The 17,545-nt window shown below is 28.2% G+C and overlaps 1 protein-coding gene across 1 annotated transcript; it reads left to right on the top strand.

Moving 5' to 3' along the window:
• Positions 1-8,827: 8,827 nt before the first annotated feature.
• On the top strand, positions 8,828-16,994 carry LOC132932782 (uncharacterized). Its single transcript, XM_060999147.1, has 8 exons — positions 8,828-8,873; positions 12,353-12,517; positions 12,596-13,440; positions 13,853-13,951; positions 14,509-14,609; positions 14,683-14,938; positions 16,510-16,694; positions 16,799-16,994. The coding sequence occupies exons 1-8, from the start codon at positions 8,828-8,830 to the stop codon at positions 16,992-16,994; spliced, it is 1,893 nt and encodes a 630-aa protein (XP_060855130.1).
• The last annotated feature ends 551 nt before the right edge of the window (positions 16,995-17,545 follow it).

Here is a 17,545-nt window from a genome sequence, read left to right as displayed (position 1 = left end):
AGAACATTCTAGAAGGTCCTTTTTTTCTAGATTTGTACCCCTTTTATTACCTTTTAAGTCATTATTGTGTAATATTGCATCATGTTTTCAAACTTATAAATACAACCCACTAGTGAATTTTGAGTCATTCGTTGGCATACAGTAGATGTCTTTAGTCGTCTAAATTGCGATGACAGTGAATTGATGCTGAAAGCCTATAATTATGGACGAAATTTCGACTACAACCAATGAATCACCAACAACACCAAAAGCTTCTGAACATGAATACGTAGATGAACAATATGGTAAATATATAAATGATGTATTAAAAAATCTGATTATTTTATTTTGGCAAGAAGTAGAAATCCATGAATTACTCTAGGTATTATTGAGTCTATTAAAGTTAGAAATAGTCTATTAAAAAACAAATTAAAACACAAAAAAGAATTAGCTAAAGCATATAAATCAAAAATAGTACATTTAATTAAAGTTGCAAGAGAAAATTATTTTCAAGATCAAATCAATATAGTGAATAAAAAATATAGTCCAATAAAACAATGGGAGTTGTTATATTATTTCTTAAAAATTAATAAATACAAACATGATGTCCAAATTGAGTGTAATGAATTAAATAACCATTTCGTTAATATTGGTAGTGATTTAGCTTCAAAAATACCTTTTTTCAAAACCAAGTTAAAAATTAATATTAATCCTAATTTTATCTTTTTTGAACCAATTTGTGATGAAGAAATAAAATTAAAAATTAGTTCATTAAAAAGTAGAACATCACCAGGCTCAGATAATGTAGGTGTTAAAGGTTTAAAAGCTGATAAAGACCCAATAGCCACTTCAATGGCAGAATTATTTAATCTATTTATTAATACAAATTATTTTCCTCAACAATCAAAGCATGCAATAATAACTCCTATATATAAAAAAAAAATGGATTACCAAAAGACGATGTCGATAATTATCGTCCAATTTCTTTAATTTCAAATGTCTCTAAAATTTATGAAAAATGTATTTATTCAAGGATAGTTAACTTTTTAGAAAAAAATAAAATACTTTCTAAATCACAATTTGGTTTCAGAGAAGGTAAAAATACAGAAAAAGCAATTTCAAAATGTATGTCGTTAATTAAAACAGAAATAAAATGTAAAATGGTAATTTTCTTTGACTTAAAAAAAGCTTTTGATATCGTAGACCATAATATACTAATAAGGAAATTGAATAATATGGGTATAAGAGAAAACACCTTAGAACTATTAAAATCATATAATTTATTAAATATTGATAAAAAAGTAGTTAATACTAAACTTACACTTACACCGATTACTAAATACTTAGTGATTTCAACTAACTATGAGTATGTTTTTTACCCTTATTTAATTAATTGTTTAGGGATTCCATTGTTCAATTCCTCCTTAAATTACAAAACTGAACATTCCTTTAAACGAAGTGTAACTGGTACATTAATACCAACATTTTTTACTCAAAGTTTCTTAAAAGACATAAATGGCGTTATTGAAACAAGAGATAGTAAAACTATAATAGAAAAGAAAAATTACACTATTGATCAATTAAATAAATTACTACCGCCAAATATAAAAATACAGCAGACAAATAACTATATTACAAATTTACAATTAAATCTAATGTTTATTATTTATTGGATGAAAATTTAATATCAAGCTTAGGATTAGGTAAAATATATATCTATAATCATATTGGCTCAGATATTAAATTCAGTAATTATTTTGAAAATAAATTTATTGAAGTACATTGTGATATAATTGAAAAATCCATTTCTAGCCATAAAATTGAGTAATATTTGCATACAGACAATGATATTTTATGTGTTATTAAATGTGATACCGGTGGCCAATATATAGCTAATGATATTAAATATATTCCTCTAAATGTAACAGATTTTAAACATATTAATTAATTTATCACAGATCAAGACAGTATTAAAATAATATGTAATAATTTTGCTGCATATTTAATTCTAAAAATTCATAAAAAAAAGAGAAAAATAACAAAACAAAATAAAATAAAAAAACATATCATTATAAACATTTAGTTGTATTAATAGTTTTGAAGTGATTTATAAAATCTTCTCTATTTATTCCTATATTATTATGACCCCATGCTAATGTATCTGTTTTTCCATTAATCAAATGTCTCAGTTTAATCCTATTTTATTCTGCTTTATATTACTAACGTCATGTTTTTCACTACGTATCATTATCTGTTCTACATTTTTACATATATTATTTTCTAAACATAATTTATAATCATCACAGGTTATAACATTCTTAACTATATTTTTTCTTGACTTTCTTAATACCTTTATTTGAAGCAAATAATTTAATTCAATAAGACTTTGAAGCAAGTCCAATAAAACTTTCAATAATCATTCCATTCATTTCATCCTTAAACTTTCCCATTACTTTATTAATAATTCGAGGTATACCATAATATTATGTTTATCATAATCAGATGTATCATATTCATTAATATTTGCTTTCATATCCTCATATAAATCTAATATCTTAATTTCACACATTAATGAATCAGTATCACAATATAATAATTTAATGTTATCTCCATATCTTTCTTTCAGTTTATAAAAATAATCATACATTAAAATTTTTGAAATCTTCAAAATACATACACCAATATACATAGGTTGATTAAAATAAATTTCTGTTCTGCTCATTTCAACAGCAGATAAATTCTTACTAAAAAATGTAGACATTTTAAAATCAGGTTTAAAAAAATATTTCGTATATTTATCACCTTCAGATATTAAATATATAGATATTTTTTGAATTTTATATCCACATGTTTTCTTACATTCATCATTGTTCTTCCAAAAACAGAATTATTCATTAATTTATAAAACATTTTCTCAAAATTATTTTTTGCTTCTTAAATTTGTATTTTTTTCAATATATACTTGCATCCAATTAGACTGATAAAATTTAACAACTTTATGAATCTTTCCTAATTTTAAACCTGCCTTCAAAGCTTGCTGTAAATTTAAATAATGAGTAACATAATTCTTTTTATCATATAGTGTAGTTAATAATTTTGGTAATTTTTTACCATCAAATATGTTTTCTGGACAATATTTGTAGATCATTTTGTTTCTTATGAAGTTCTTCTAGATAAATTAAATCTACTTCAAAAAGGTAACCTATTTCCTGTTTTTCCTTCATTCCTAAAATCCTATCCTCATCAAAAAAATCTGGATTCACCCAATCAAAACCACCATAAGGTAGATATTTTTACATAGCATACCCATATAAGTTATTTGCATCTAAATACTGTATATATACTAAATCTTTATTTTCATTAAAATTGTTAACCATATATTTAGTATTTGCTTCACTATATCTATTTGAACATTGGGATAAACTACCTCGTTTAGCCCTTTCAAACATTGAAAGGATATCTACATCACAAATTAATTCAATTTTTTGTTTTGTAGTTTTTAAAATACAGCTCCAAGCAAATCCAGGTGTAGTATAATACCAAGTTGGATCTAATCCATATGTATTTAACAAAGTCTCTCTAAAATATTCCATAACATCAGTTTCTAAAAGTACATCTATAGTATTATATAACATATTAAATTCTTGCATATTTTTATGTTAAAATATTTCCAAATTTCTTCAGCATAATGATATTCTCCATTGGTAATATTTTCATCGTTTAATGAATTATAAAAAGACTTTTTTGGAGGTAATTTTGTCTCTTTATATTTATCTTATGAGTACATATAATCGTTTGGAAAAGCTAATTTTTTTGTTAATAATCTAAATAAATAGTTTCTTTCTAATTCACTTAAATTGTCAGGAACAGTTTTTTCAAACTATCTTTTTAAAACTTTAAAATTACATAAATTTATATTATTAGCTAACTCAGACAAAGAACTAGGTTGGAATCTATAAGAATCTAGGAACCTATGTTCAATATTATGATAATGTCCAGTATTATCATAATAGTTTATGTTCTTAGAAAATGAAATATATTTTTCCTCGCTTGTGGGAATAAGATCTATATCACCGGTATCCGATCCTAATTCATTAACTAATAAATGCGAATCATAACCTGAACAATTATGAAAGAAAACAGGAATAAATCTTGGAACTTGAAAAGTTAAATTACAATAATTATGGGCAGGTCTCCTATATAGACCTGTTAAATGATCATGATCTTGAACTTTATAAAGATTTTCTTTTTTATAAACATCTATATCAATATTTTTAGTATGTAAATAACTTAACATATGACTAGGTTCGTTAGTTAATTTTCCTTCACAAATATGACAAATTGTTGCATTTTTATATTCTTGTTTCTGTAATTCGGTTAATTCATTCATTTTCTTAACATTATCTAAATAATTTTTAGCTATATATATAGTTAGCTATATATATAGCTAAAATATTGCATATATAGCTATATATATATAGCATCTTCTCTTAATTTTTCATATAATACTTTTGGGGCATCTTCACCAAAATATTAAAAATTTCTCTTTCAAAATCGCCATTGGCATAGATCATAATATAAACAAAACTTATTGCAATATGTTTCTGAATTTTAACGGTACTACAATGTTTCTTTCTCTCATTTATCTGTTTTATAAGACTTTCAAAATCTGCGTAAATAACAAAAGGTACTTTCATTTTATGATTAAAATTTTTGAACTCAACAATATTTTCAATTTTATTCGGCATTTTCAATCTTGATGTCTTATTTAATACACAGTAACTCTTATGATCTAACAATTTTTTTTCAGTTTGAAAACTATTTAAACACATTCTACAAAGATATCTCTTTTTTTCATTTTTTGTAATTTGATTTCTAACAAACCCCCATTTTTTTTTTAAACAATAATGTGTATTATCTCCATCTTTCAAAAATAATAAATCAATATGTACTTCTTTCTCATCTTTCGTTACGGATAGGGGATTTATATTATAATCTTCAAGATGATTATAAACAAATAATACGCCCTCAATCAAATTTTTCTCATTAACACTGTTTACAAAACTAGGAATCTTACTAACTATCATCAGATACCCTATTTTTACTTTATCAAATATTTTTTCATATTCTCTATATTTATCTACTCTTTGTGGATGATCCTTACACCCAACTGGATACAAATGAGCTAAAATCGACCATAAAAAACATTTATTATCATTTTCATTTTTCACATTTAAAACTGACTTTCTATTAGCTATTCTATCTGGAGTATTAATATAGGAGCTACCTCTTATAGGAGCATATTTATTTATGGCTACATTAAGAGTATTAATTGAAACTAACACCCATTGTGATCCTCTTAAATTATCTGAAACACATTCATGTTCATATAGTATTTTACTTTTCACTTCTTTATATATTTCATCTAAATTTGTTTCTGGAAAAATGTCATAATTTAATGTTTGCAAATATTTATCAGCTGCCTCTACAACATCTATAATACCACCTTTTTCATAAGTGCAAATAACACATAAATGAGCTTTTACAGCCTTATGTTTAGTTTGCCATTTCTTAATAAGACTAACAGCAGATTTCTTTGTACTATCTATAAAATCCGGTAAATTTTTAATTCCAGTTATATTTCCAATTTCAAATTGAGTTAAAATTTTCTTCATAAAATGTAGGTTTATAAATAGATTACTCCTTATTGGATAGCTCTATTATATCTTATGAAATTTAAATAGAAAACCAGTTAACCAATAATTTTTTTCCTCATTAGTTAATTTAAAAACAATTTCTAATCTACTATCATTATATACTGAATGCTTTATTTTTCCAATCAAAATCTTATACAATCTTTCCAAATTTTTAGTAATAATTTTCCTTTCATATATTGTATGCAAAATTTATAGTTTCTTAAAAAATGTTCTATCTGTTTATCACTTTTATTTAAATATTTATAATGTGCTTGAAAAAACTTAAACCATTTTAAAACATCTATGTCTTTACTTTTCTCCTCAGTTTTTTATAAATCTTATTGAGACCTGATTATCCATTTATTAATGTAATTTATTAATATAGTTTATTGACAAAATTGTTTTTTATTTTTTAAATAGAAATTTTTATTTTTATTTAATAAGTAAATTTTTAATAACAAAAATTATTCTTGAGGAATGTTTTCTTTACTCATATTATCCACCCTTTTTGAGTGAGGTTAAGTTGACAAATGCCTCTTGTGGGCTCTTAAATGCATTACTTGACCACATTCACATGTTACCAATTCAATGCTAACTTTGGTTTTCATACAACTTTTACACCATTTTTGGTTTTTACTAAATTCATTAACACTTGAAATTCTGACATTTTGAACATGAATATACATCTCCTGCTTTCAAAGATTGCAATAATACCTCATTATTATTTATCTTCTCATAAAGATTGATAATTTTATTATTTCGATTCATATTTAATATTTATTTATATACACAATTTTTTAGTTACATTAACTTTGGTTTTCACACAACTTTTACACCATTTTTTGTTTCTACTAAATTCATTAATACTCTTGGAATTTTTACATTTTAAACATAAATATACTTCTCCTGCTTTCAAAGACTTCAATAATGCCTTCTCATAAAGATAGATAATATTATTTTTTCGATTGATTTATTTATATAAAAAATTATGCTACTAATTATGCTTTTGAGTTTAAGTTTGCTAGCTAGATTTGTAACAACTACAAAAATTATCATCTCAAACCAACATCTGCCAAAAGTTATCATTACGAACCAACATCTACAAAAATCGAAATTTCAACTCAACATCTACAAAACTGGAATTTCAATTAAACATCTACAAACTTGGAATTTCAATTCAAAATCTACAACATCTCAATTCAATATTTTATTTGTAAATATTTAAATTGTAAACAATGATACCTGAGTGATTTTTGTTGGAAAAATTGTTCTATATATATATATATATAGACTTATAGAGCAATTTAGACGACTAAAGACATCTACTGTATGCCAACGAATGACTCAAAATTCACTTGTGGGTTGTATTTATAACTTTGAAAACATGATGCAATATAACACAATAATGACTTAAAAGGTAATAAGAGGGGTACAAATCTAGAAAAAAAGAACCTTCTAGAATGTTCTATTTGACGTCACAAACTCGATAAAAAAGCCAAGTGGTGTCATATAGACATAACATATCTACTTATAATGTATTCTATAATATATTATACTTTAAAATTGTTTGGGGGAAAAAAATGATATTCTCTATTAGTATTCAACTCATTTAAAGCCGTTTCCACTTTCCAGTACCTAACTGTTAAGTCGTTAAATGGTCTATACTCGACATTTGTATGGTACGAAGAAAATGGGACAGTTTGACAATATTAAACGAATTAAGCTAACAGATTAGAGTTATTAATCACTACCCATAATTCCGTTTTATGTTATTTAGAATTAAAACGTTACACAATTTTTGCGTTCATCGTTATTTAGAATTAAAATGTTATTCAACTTTTGCATTTATCGTTATTCAAAATTAAAACGTTATCCAAGATTTGCGTTTATCGTTATACAGAATTAAAACGTTACCCAAGTTTAGCGTTTATCGTTATTTAGAACTAAAATGTTGTACAAATTTTGCATTTATCGTTATTCAAAATAGTATTACTACCTATTCAATTTAAAAATAATAACTAATGCGGGTAGTTATTCCTGGAAACGGAATATAATATAATCAATTCTTAGAATGTTTGCATGAAATAAATGTTTCTACGATACCAAGATAAATAAATAAACTGATATTTAAATAAATAGATTTTAAAATATTTCGTTCTGCGTTATTCTTCGGTCAATGATATTCTATAAATTTCGTTTTGCGTTATGTTTTATTTAATGGTATACAATATAATATGTTGTTGGTCGTTGTGTTTTGTTTTGCGGTATTTAATTATTTTTGAATATCGCTTTCCGTTATAATTACGTTTACAAATTTCAAACGGTTTTTGTCAAATATAACGTTATAATCATAACATTATTATAACGTTTGCAAGCCTTGGAATATATTATTGAATTATATTTATGTATTAATTTAACAATTATTTAATAAAAATCTCGTAAACAGTACATTAATTTATGTACTCGGCACGTCGGTAGTCTCTATAGTAGCCTCTATTCGAGGTACTTGTCAGTGAGGTCACCGCACAATGGATCTACGTGAAAACGGGCGACGGGACGGCAACAATGGATTCCGTCACTCCATCAGCGCGCGACAGATGGCAGGTTAGCGGGGTTCGGGTCGCGGGAAGTACTTTATCGGTGCGTACCTCGCTTAGAGGCTATCCAGCCACCTACTGGTTCCGTCACTGTTCGGGCGATTTCAGTTAACTCACGCACGCGCACCTTGTTTGTGTCACATACACCTGCACACCACCTCGCTAGCACGTACGCAATGCGTGTAAACTCGCGCACACAAGCTTGCCTAATATTGTGTCGTTATGTTGGCAAGCTCCACTACCCGCTGCACGTACACCGAACCACCACCGCCCGAGTATTCATTCGGTACTCGTCTGTCGACTCGTTGTCCTACAAGTTCCCATCGTTCTACAGTTCCCGTTGTTCCCAAATTATTGGCTGCCGACAGCATTGCGTAGTTCGTTGAATAATTCTTTATACAGTATTATAATATTTAATATTTATACAGTTGACCACCGCACTTAGTTCTCTTCCGTTATTTTTTGCTTTTTTCATACGCCATTACCACGGCATTATTTTATTTTTGACGAATAACGTAATTTATCTTCCCCCACCGCTCGACGAACACTTCAAAAATGGCTTCTGTACGCAGCGTTCCAGAAAACAAAGGTAATGATATTAAAAATGATGATTATAACAATATAACGTATCGTAATTTGTTTTTACTTTTTTATTATGATTGACATACGTGTAGGCTATACCGACCTCAGTTTAGTCATCCTGATTTATGTTGATAATTATTATTTATTATTCTTAAGATATTGTTGTTGTTATTATTATTGTATTACTGTAACGAGCTGTGACTACGTATATAATAATAATAATGATATATTCAATAATAGACATAAATGCTGCAGGGAGCACGCAACCCCGGGTGGCATACATAGATAAAACTAATAGTAGTAATATCAGTAATCCCGGAAAGCCTACATCGGTAGGAGTACAGGACTAATAGTAATAACATCAACGGTACCGCACAACACGTGATAAGTATATGCACGCATTATCCATATTCTAGGAAAAACGAATAATATAATAAGCGTAAAAGATCATGACTTTGTACAAAATATATACTCCTAAAATAACATAATTATACGAATGACGTCTAAAGGAGTTCGCAGAGATATACCGTTTTTATACTAAAATGCCATAGGAGGGAGCTATTAGGAATAACCGACGAGGTACGTCGATGGACAAGTGTCCATCAGACGAGCACCAGCAGAGAAACCACCAAGTCAATTATTAAGTGACATCTCGTTTACCAAAGTTATTAGTTAATTATTTTGGACTTAGAATATTTACGTTTAAATTACAAATAAATATACATAACTCATACATTCAACTTGTTAATTTATTTCAAAATACTTCCATCATTGAGCTGAAGTAGTTGGTTCGTTACATTACCATGTATTGGGGATACCCACACGCCTAATACTATAAAATATAAATATTAATTTAGAAATTCTAGAGGGCTACGCACCGTATCACCACACAATATTAGCTACTTTTTTACCATATTTGTTAAAATCTATGGAGAAATTGTTTTTTTATAAAAACAATGATACCATCATTTTTATTTCTTTTTATTTTACTGTGGAACATTTGGAAACCTGGCAAATTATAAGTACAATTATTTATATCATGCCATGTTTCAGTAGTTTTTTATTTTACACAATAATATATACAATCTGTACAGTAAGTTAATGCACAATAAGCATATTTGATAAAGGCTATGAGTACACGAGTACATGAGTACATGAGTACTTGATAAGAAGCCACCCGCTAGTGGCACTTGACTATAATATTATCAAATTGGTTTTGCAAGACAATGTTTTTTTAAATTCTTTTTTTTAACTAGTTAGGTGGGTATATATAAATATATTACTTTTATTTTTATAGTAGGTTTCTAAAAAGAAAGATTTAAAAAAAAGTATTAGAGATACCTACAAGTAAGTTATACATTTTATCTAGGTGGTAATTGAGAGTGTGAAGAACCATAACCATAACTATCTTTTTATTTTAACTATAAATTATAAGTTATAACTAGAGCGCAGATTAAAATGCATTAAAAAGTGTCAAAATATAGTATTATTACTATCTATTATCTCCCTACTTATAAACAAAAAAAATTTTAATTTATAATTTAATATTATTAAAATGAATAATCAATTTGTTCTTACAAAAGGTATTATTCCAATTTTATGATAGATAAAATATTCTTCTACACATTTATTTTAAATTTTCACTTCAATATGCATTGATATTTTGATTTTTGTCAAAATATGTAGAAATATGCCATAACCATTAAATATGCAGTAATAGGCAACAAAATTCACATGAGCTTCAAACTTGTAAAGATTACTAGCAAAAATCCAAAAAATGTGAAAAGGAAAAAAATCTGGTATTGCGTATAAATCCGCGCTTTAGCTATAATTTATATAATCTCAAAATAAATAGTTAAAATATTAATATTAAATAGATAGGTATATTCTGATATTTTTAATTTTTTGAGCTACTAAAATATAATATACCTAACGGTTTTTTTTTTACATGTCAAGTGAAAGTAACTGGAAACAAAGTAGTCTATAAGACTTAACAAATATTATTTTGACTATCAAGTTTTTTTTTAACTTCATCACAGTTTATAAAGTAAATAATACAGTTTTTAGCTTGCCCATTATTTTTTTTTTACTTTCTCTTGAAAAACGTTCTTGTAATTTCAACCCTTTCAGTCCCAAATTATGATCTAATGGAAAAAAATACATGCGTTCTTTACACAAAACATACTTAAAAAAAAGAAATTTCGAATTTTTAAATTTTTAGAGTACCCAAACTTGAGTTTTGGTGACTTGTCATTATAATGGCATTTAGGCTTTAAATTATTACTTATGTTGCTATTTTAATGGTAATTGGGCTTTAACGTAGAACACACTATATCGTGTGAATAATCTTTGTTCATAAAAACAAAATATAAATAACAATTTTTAAAAATTAAAAATTAAAACAGATAGAAAATGTAAAAAACAATAAAAAATAAAGTCTAATAATATTATACATGTGAATCATTATCACAATGGTTATGCAAAGGACAGTCTTTGCAGTTACATAAAACAAATAAAAAATACTCTTCTTGGAAGTAATAACATTAGGTAAATAAATAATAAAAAAAAAGATCTTCTGTTACATAGGTAATAAATAAATATATAAACTTACATAATAATAATAGGTATGATTGTAATATGATTTAATTATGATAATCATAAAAACAATTTATAATTTTGGTTACCTATACATAAATAGACATAACACTTTTTGCATACCATATGGGTTCTTTTTTTACACTCCTCTAATTTACAAAACATGGCATCTCTTAAGCTAAACAGAATGGCTAATATTATCTTTTCTTATCACATCAGTAGGGTATCTATCAATTACACAATTTTTTGTGCACAGCTTAGGTATACTTATCCATAATTTTGTAAGATTACGACGGGCACCCTCGTCGCACGTGCTCTATCACAGAATAATATTCGGTTATCACAACAAGTTGTAAACGCCTAACTGCAATTATAATGGCATATTACTTAACACCATAGACCGATTAACTAATGGACAGCGCTTAGAGAGAGAAACCAGTGGACAGGATATGAAAGAGAAAGAACTATGCGTTTGGGCATATCATAGGACCATTTATATTAAGTTTTTTCATCCATACAAATTATCAATATTATAGCCATGATATAGATATAGAATACATGTAAAACACAGGGTTGAAAAAACATAATGCAAATAGTCGTCCATGATATGCCCAAACGCATAGTTCTTTCTCTCTCACTCTATATCGTCCCCATGAATATTAGACAGGGGGGGGGGGGGGGGGGGGGTAGGCGCATTCCATTAGTTTATAGGTCTAAGCTTAACACGATACCACTTGCTGATGAAAGACAATAATACAATTTAATACCGGCAAATTAATCAAGATTTTTACATTTAAAATCTATAAATTATATTCTAAAAAAATATTTTTTATTATTTTTAGTACCTATAATTTAAATTATATTAAAACATAATTTTATAATTAAATTACAGGGTAAAATGTTAAAATGAATGTAATGATCCTGAAGTAAATACAATGGCTCTTAAAATGAAAGAAAATTACCAAAAAAATGCAACAGCCACAGTAACATTGGCTAATGCACCAATTACAACGAATAACAAACAAGAAAACTTACCTAAAGATTGTGAAGATGTAGAAAGTATAAAAGGTAAGCAAGCAAGAGTTAATTCATGTTTTGAAATTTCCTATCAAAACATTATATTTTATGTTCTTTTATGCCTTATAGGTAAATTTTCATGGAAATTAATCAATGGATTCCATGTACCCTATATTATACGAATAATTAATGGTGAATATTTGAAGTTTGTGTCTGTACGTATAGCTGAAACTCAGCTTCTTAGACAGTATATACATTGTTTTCATGCAGATATATATACATGCATATCAATAAAAAGTAATTTTATCTCTAATTCTGAAGCTAATTTATTAAATGACATCAACCAAGTACATGCTGACCGTATATACAGTAAAGAAATGTTTGTCGCAGGAAAAGACTGTATTGTCAGTTTAGAAGATGTTCATGAGTTTTATACATTCTTAAATGTATGTCATAAAAAATTACTGTGCAATATTCCTCCAGGCGACAATGAAAAATGCGGTTTTATACGTATTAACTCTGAATCCATTGTACCATATTGTACTCATGATAGCCAAAAATATCTTCCAATGTTTTATTTTGAAGGGGCAACTAAAAGTTTAAAACCTCAAGCTGTAAAATTAAAAAATTGGAACTTGGCCTATCTGAAGTTCTGTTTATTGGTTCAGGGTACCATAAATGAGTTGTTTTATAGTGACTTTTGCACAATGGTCAGTCTTGATTGTATCAAGAATTTCTATACAGATTTAAATGTTGAAGAATATTGGCCAGCTACAGAGATTAATACACATTTTCTAACTTATCAGAAGTCTAGCCATGTCAATCCAACAGGTATCTGGATCAGAGCACCCATTGAAGTAGTACCTGCTGAAAATACTATTCCTCACATATTAATAGAACCAGCACCATCGAAACCACAAAGTATTCCAGTGACTAAGAACAACTATCTAAGCGGGTGTCCAGCAAGTCAAATGGTATGATTTATGTTATATATTATATAAATATGTATATTAAATTGCTTTTTTATTTTTGTTCTTTAAATAAAATGTTGCTTGGGTTTTCACAAAGTATTCAAATGTATCATTTATTTTATGCTTACAATAATTTTTAGTATTAATTATTAAGTATTAATAAATAATAGATGTATAGATAAAAAGATCTATCAATTAATAATTATAATATATTTTGTACTTCACAAAATAATATAAATATGGGAAAAATGATTTAAAGGCTTTTTAGTTTTTTACATTCAATTTTGCTTTTATTTGTTTCATTTAATTATACTTCACAGTAATGGTAATGACGGTGTCATGCATGCTTTTAAACAAACCAATTTTTTCTCTACAATCAGCCTGCATTCTCAATAGATAAATAATATTTTTGTAGGTTAATTTATATAGCACTCAGGCTCAGCCACCATCAACAACTAGTGTCTATTCTCTTCCTGCCAGAAATCAAAGCATAGCTGCGCAATGCTATAATGCGGTACTTAATTTTCAACTTCCTTTATTATTTTCTTCTCCTATTCATCACCCCTAATATAGAAATACTCAACCAATTATCTGTAATTCAAAGCTCACATTGTCAACTATTTTTGATTTTATTATTTTGTCTCCAAAAGAATTAACCTTTTTGTATTTTTATTTAATACAAACAATTTTTATAAACGAATGGACTAATTATTGTCATTCTTCAGCGGGTAATTCAGATAATTAAACGTTTTTTTTACACGTTTTTGTAGACTAAAAGTATTGTTAATAAATTATTAAAAAATAAAGTATGTAGCTTTTATTTTCTTTGAAATTGTTTTAAAATGACGAATTCAGCTGTTAATATGTTAGATCATTTTATAATTTACTATATTTCATTAAAGTTAATTTAAAATTGAATAAAAGTATTGACTACAAGCTTAGCATGTGTGATATAATTAAGTGTTTGAATTCAATGGTTGGTTTTATTTTTACAATTCTTAACATTGTAGACTATGTAATGCATATTAGTAAATCAACAGTTTTTACTTTTAGTTTTTATTGGATTTTCAGGGTTCAGCAATGTCTCAAGGCAGCAGTTTGATAAATAGTGCGGGTCATGTTGTACCACCACCGCCTTTAGTCCATGCAGGCAATATGGCACCAGAAATTGGGTAAGTGTTATCAAAATAATAATATAAATAATCAAATTTGTAAATATCTAAAACCAATTATTTATGCTTATAGTAATACCGTCTCTTACTCAAACACTGTACCTAATAGTCAATGTGTGACAACTATATACAATGGAATTACCAATAGCAATGTAATGTCACATTCAAGTCAAATGAGACAATTCTACACTCAAAGTTCTAACAATGGTAAAGCCCTACAACAGTTGCAGCAACAACAAACAATTACTAATCCTAATATTGGATGGGAATTGACAAGAATACCGGAACGGATGTGTACGCATATAACATCTAATAATGATGCATACAAGGTTAATGATGTTTAATACTTTAAGAATGATTGATTTTATTGGGGCTTAGAATAAAATAATATTATTTTTCATACCTCTATAAAATATAAAATCTTGTGTGACGTCCAACACAAATTGATGCATTAATTATTATAATATCCACATAACATAACAGGTACCTTATGAGCGTGACATGCGGGGTGATAAGACAATTTATCCCGTAGACCACAGGTCTCCGCCGATCAACGACCACACCACCTGTACGGGAGTCACACACACGCTCCCTCCTTGTACCCAAGCACCTAGAGTATCGGCCACTCATTATTTCTCATTATCTCATTATGATATATGACCACCCCTTGTCACCTGTCGCCTGTTCGTGCCACCCAAGATAGCCGGGTATCGGCCGACAGAACCAAAAGCCACAGCACTCCATTTTTTTCCGCCTCAGCAACATAACATGAGCGAGTAGCAACCATGCTAAATTGGTAATGTTTTGTATATAGGTACTATTGTTGTTTTCACCGTGGCCGGTACTTTAAGGTTTATTATTGTTAAAATTATTATTAAAAATGGTATTATTATTATTATTCCGATCACCGGTAACCGCTTGGTCGGAGCCACCCGGACGTTGTTGATTAGGTTCTCTCATTTTGTGTATGATTATTTATTATATAATAAATGTCAATCATCATTATTCTACTCTGACCGAGTTTTATGCCAGTCGGCTTTCTCGGCACCAATTTAATTTATTATCCAAATAAAATAAACATATATATTATCTATATTTTTTTCTCCAAATTGAGGTTTTTTTTTATTTTATTTCTGGTCACCCATCATATTACTGGTCCAAATGTATACCACTTTTACTAAACTTATATATTAAAAAATCCACGGCACTCCGGCTTTCGGGTCTCGGTCTGTAGTTGGCGACCGTGAAATAGATTCAAGGCGGCCATATGACTCTCTATACATGAGTACTATGTTCGAGAAATCACACTTGATACCGTTATTTTTAAAAACAAGACAGTATATATTTATTTATAAAAATAGCTTGTGCATCACTTCTGCCAATTTCGTTTAACATAGATAAGTTGATAATGTTCATTAATAAACATAAGATACAATGAGTTCATCTTTAAATTAATAATATTTTAATTTTACTGACTATGTTTTCCATAAATGTTTTGTATTTAAATGTAACTTTCTATATTAATAGATATTAGTTTCTCTAGGCGACTAGGCTGGTGATTTAAATTTATGTAGTTTTTCTGTGAATTAAATGTGTGTACAATATTTAAAATTGGTAATAAAATTATATTTTTTTAACTTAATATTTGTTGAATATTTTTTAATTTCTTACAATTGTTTCAAAATGTATTATTTGATCAATTGCAATATATCAGTTAGTTACAGGCTTGTATGTAATTAAATTAAATTCACAGAAGTCTTAACACAGAAAACTACTATTTAGATTTATTTCTCATGTAGAATACCGAATAATTTCTTTTAAATTATTATATTATGTGTAATACGTCTGCCAATTTATATTTAAAAAAAAAATAATAATATATGTACATAAATTAAAACAGATCCAAAGGGGAACACTTCAAGCGAGAACGATATACTGCGTAAACGCCGAACCTTACGAATATTCGGATGTGATGGTGACATTGCATGATATAGTCCAGGTGACATTGCCTGCGTCTACAGACATCGCGACATGCGCTTACGTCTTAAGAGAAAAATTAAATATAACACTATTCAGTGGAAATTCGTAAGTGTCTCTGCTACTCCTTTTAATAATCCTTATACCTTCTACTACTCCACCAACATTGTTATGAAGAGATTAATAAATTGTACCCGTCGTTTGTTTGACAGCGAGCAGTTGGCCGTGTTGCGGGAAAATGGACGCCTCAGGTCAATGCACCCAGATGATACACCCATGGTCATGCTAAAAGATATCAAGTATCATTTTCGGCAATTCAAGACATTCGTTGAACTTGGTTGGCAAAAAGAACAAATACAACAATACTCATCTGTGGGTGGTCCGTCCAAAAGACAACGGACCAGCTAGGAATGGGCCAGGTATGGTAGAAGCTGGTGGTGGGCAGCATCAGCAACAACAGCCTTCGGGTGAGCTACTTCCACCCCTGCCGCCACCACTGGTTGGTACTCGCCGATAGCAACGATTGGCATGACGCCGTTGCTGGTCCGTCACAATCGCCACACTCACATAACCCACCGCACCCACTGATGCAAAATACCTACCAGAGCTGAAGCAACTGACTTCCGTCACACCCTACATGACGTAAGAACTACTTCCCTCAACTATGCAGCATAGGTAATTTGTGTGTCTATGAAATGTGCACGGGTCGTCGTTCCCCATCATCTCTCCTCGTGTTTTGATCTCGTTATTCGCGTTTACTTTTGTTATTGTCTGTAATACATTTCAACGTATTATTATTATTTATTATTAACTGAATTCCTGTCAAATTGTCAAATTGTTTCTATATAAGTATGTGTACATAGTACATATTATATGTATGTACAAACAAAAATAATATTTATCTACACGATTCCGTGTCGTGTATATATTATAATTCACTATTACAATAATATTATAGA

Source organism: Metopolophium dirhodum, chromosome 1 (assembly GCF_019925205.1).
Source record: "Metopolophium dirhodum isolate CAU chromosome 1, ASM1992520v1, whole genome shotgun sequence".
Classification (NCBI taxonomy): Eukaryota; Metazoa; Arthropoda; class Insecta; order Hemiptera; family Aphididae; genus Metopolophium; species Metopolophium dirhodum.
The sequence above is the reverse complement of the archived record's forward strand: the minus strand, read 5'-3'. Positions and strand labels throughout refer to the sequence as shown.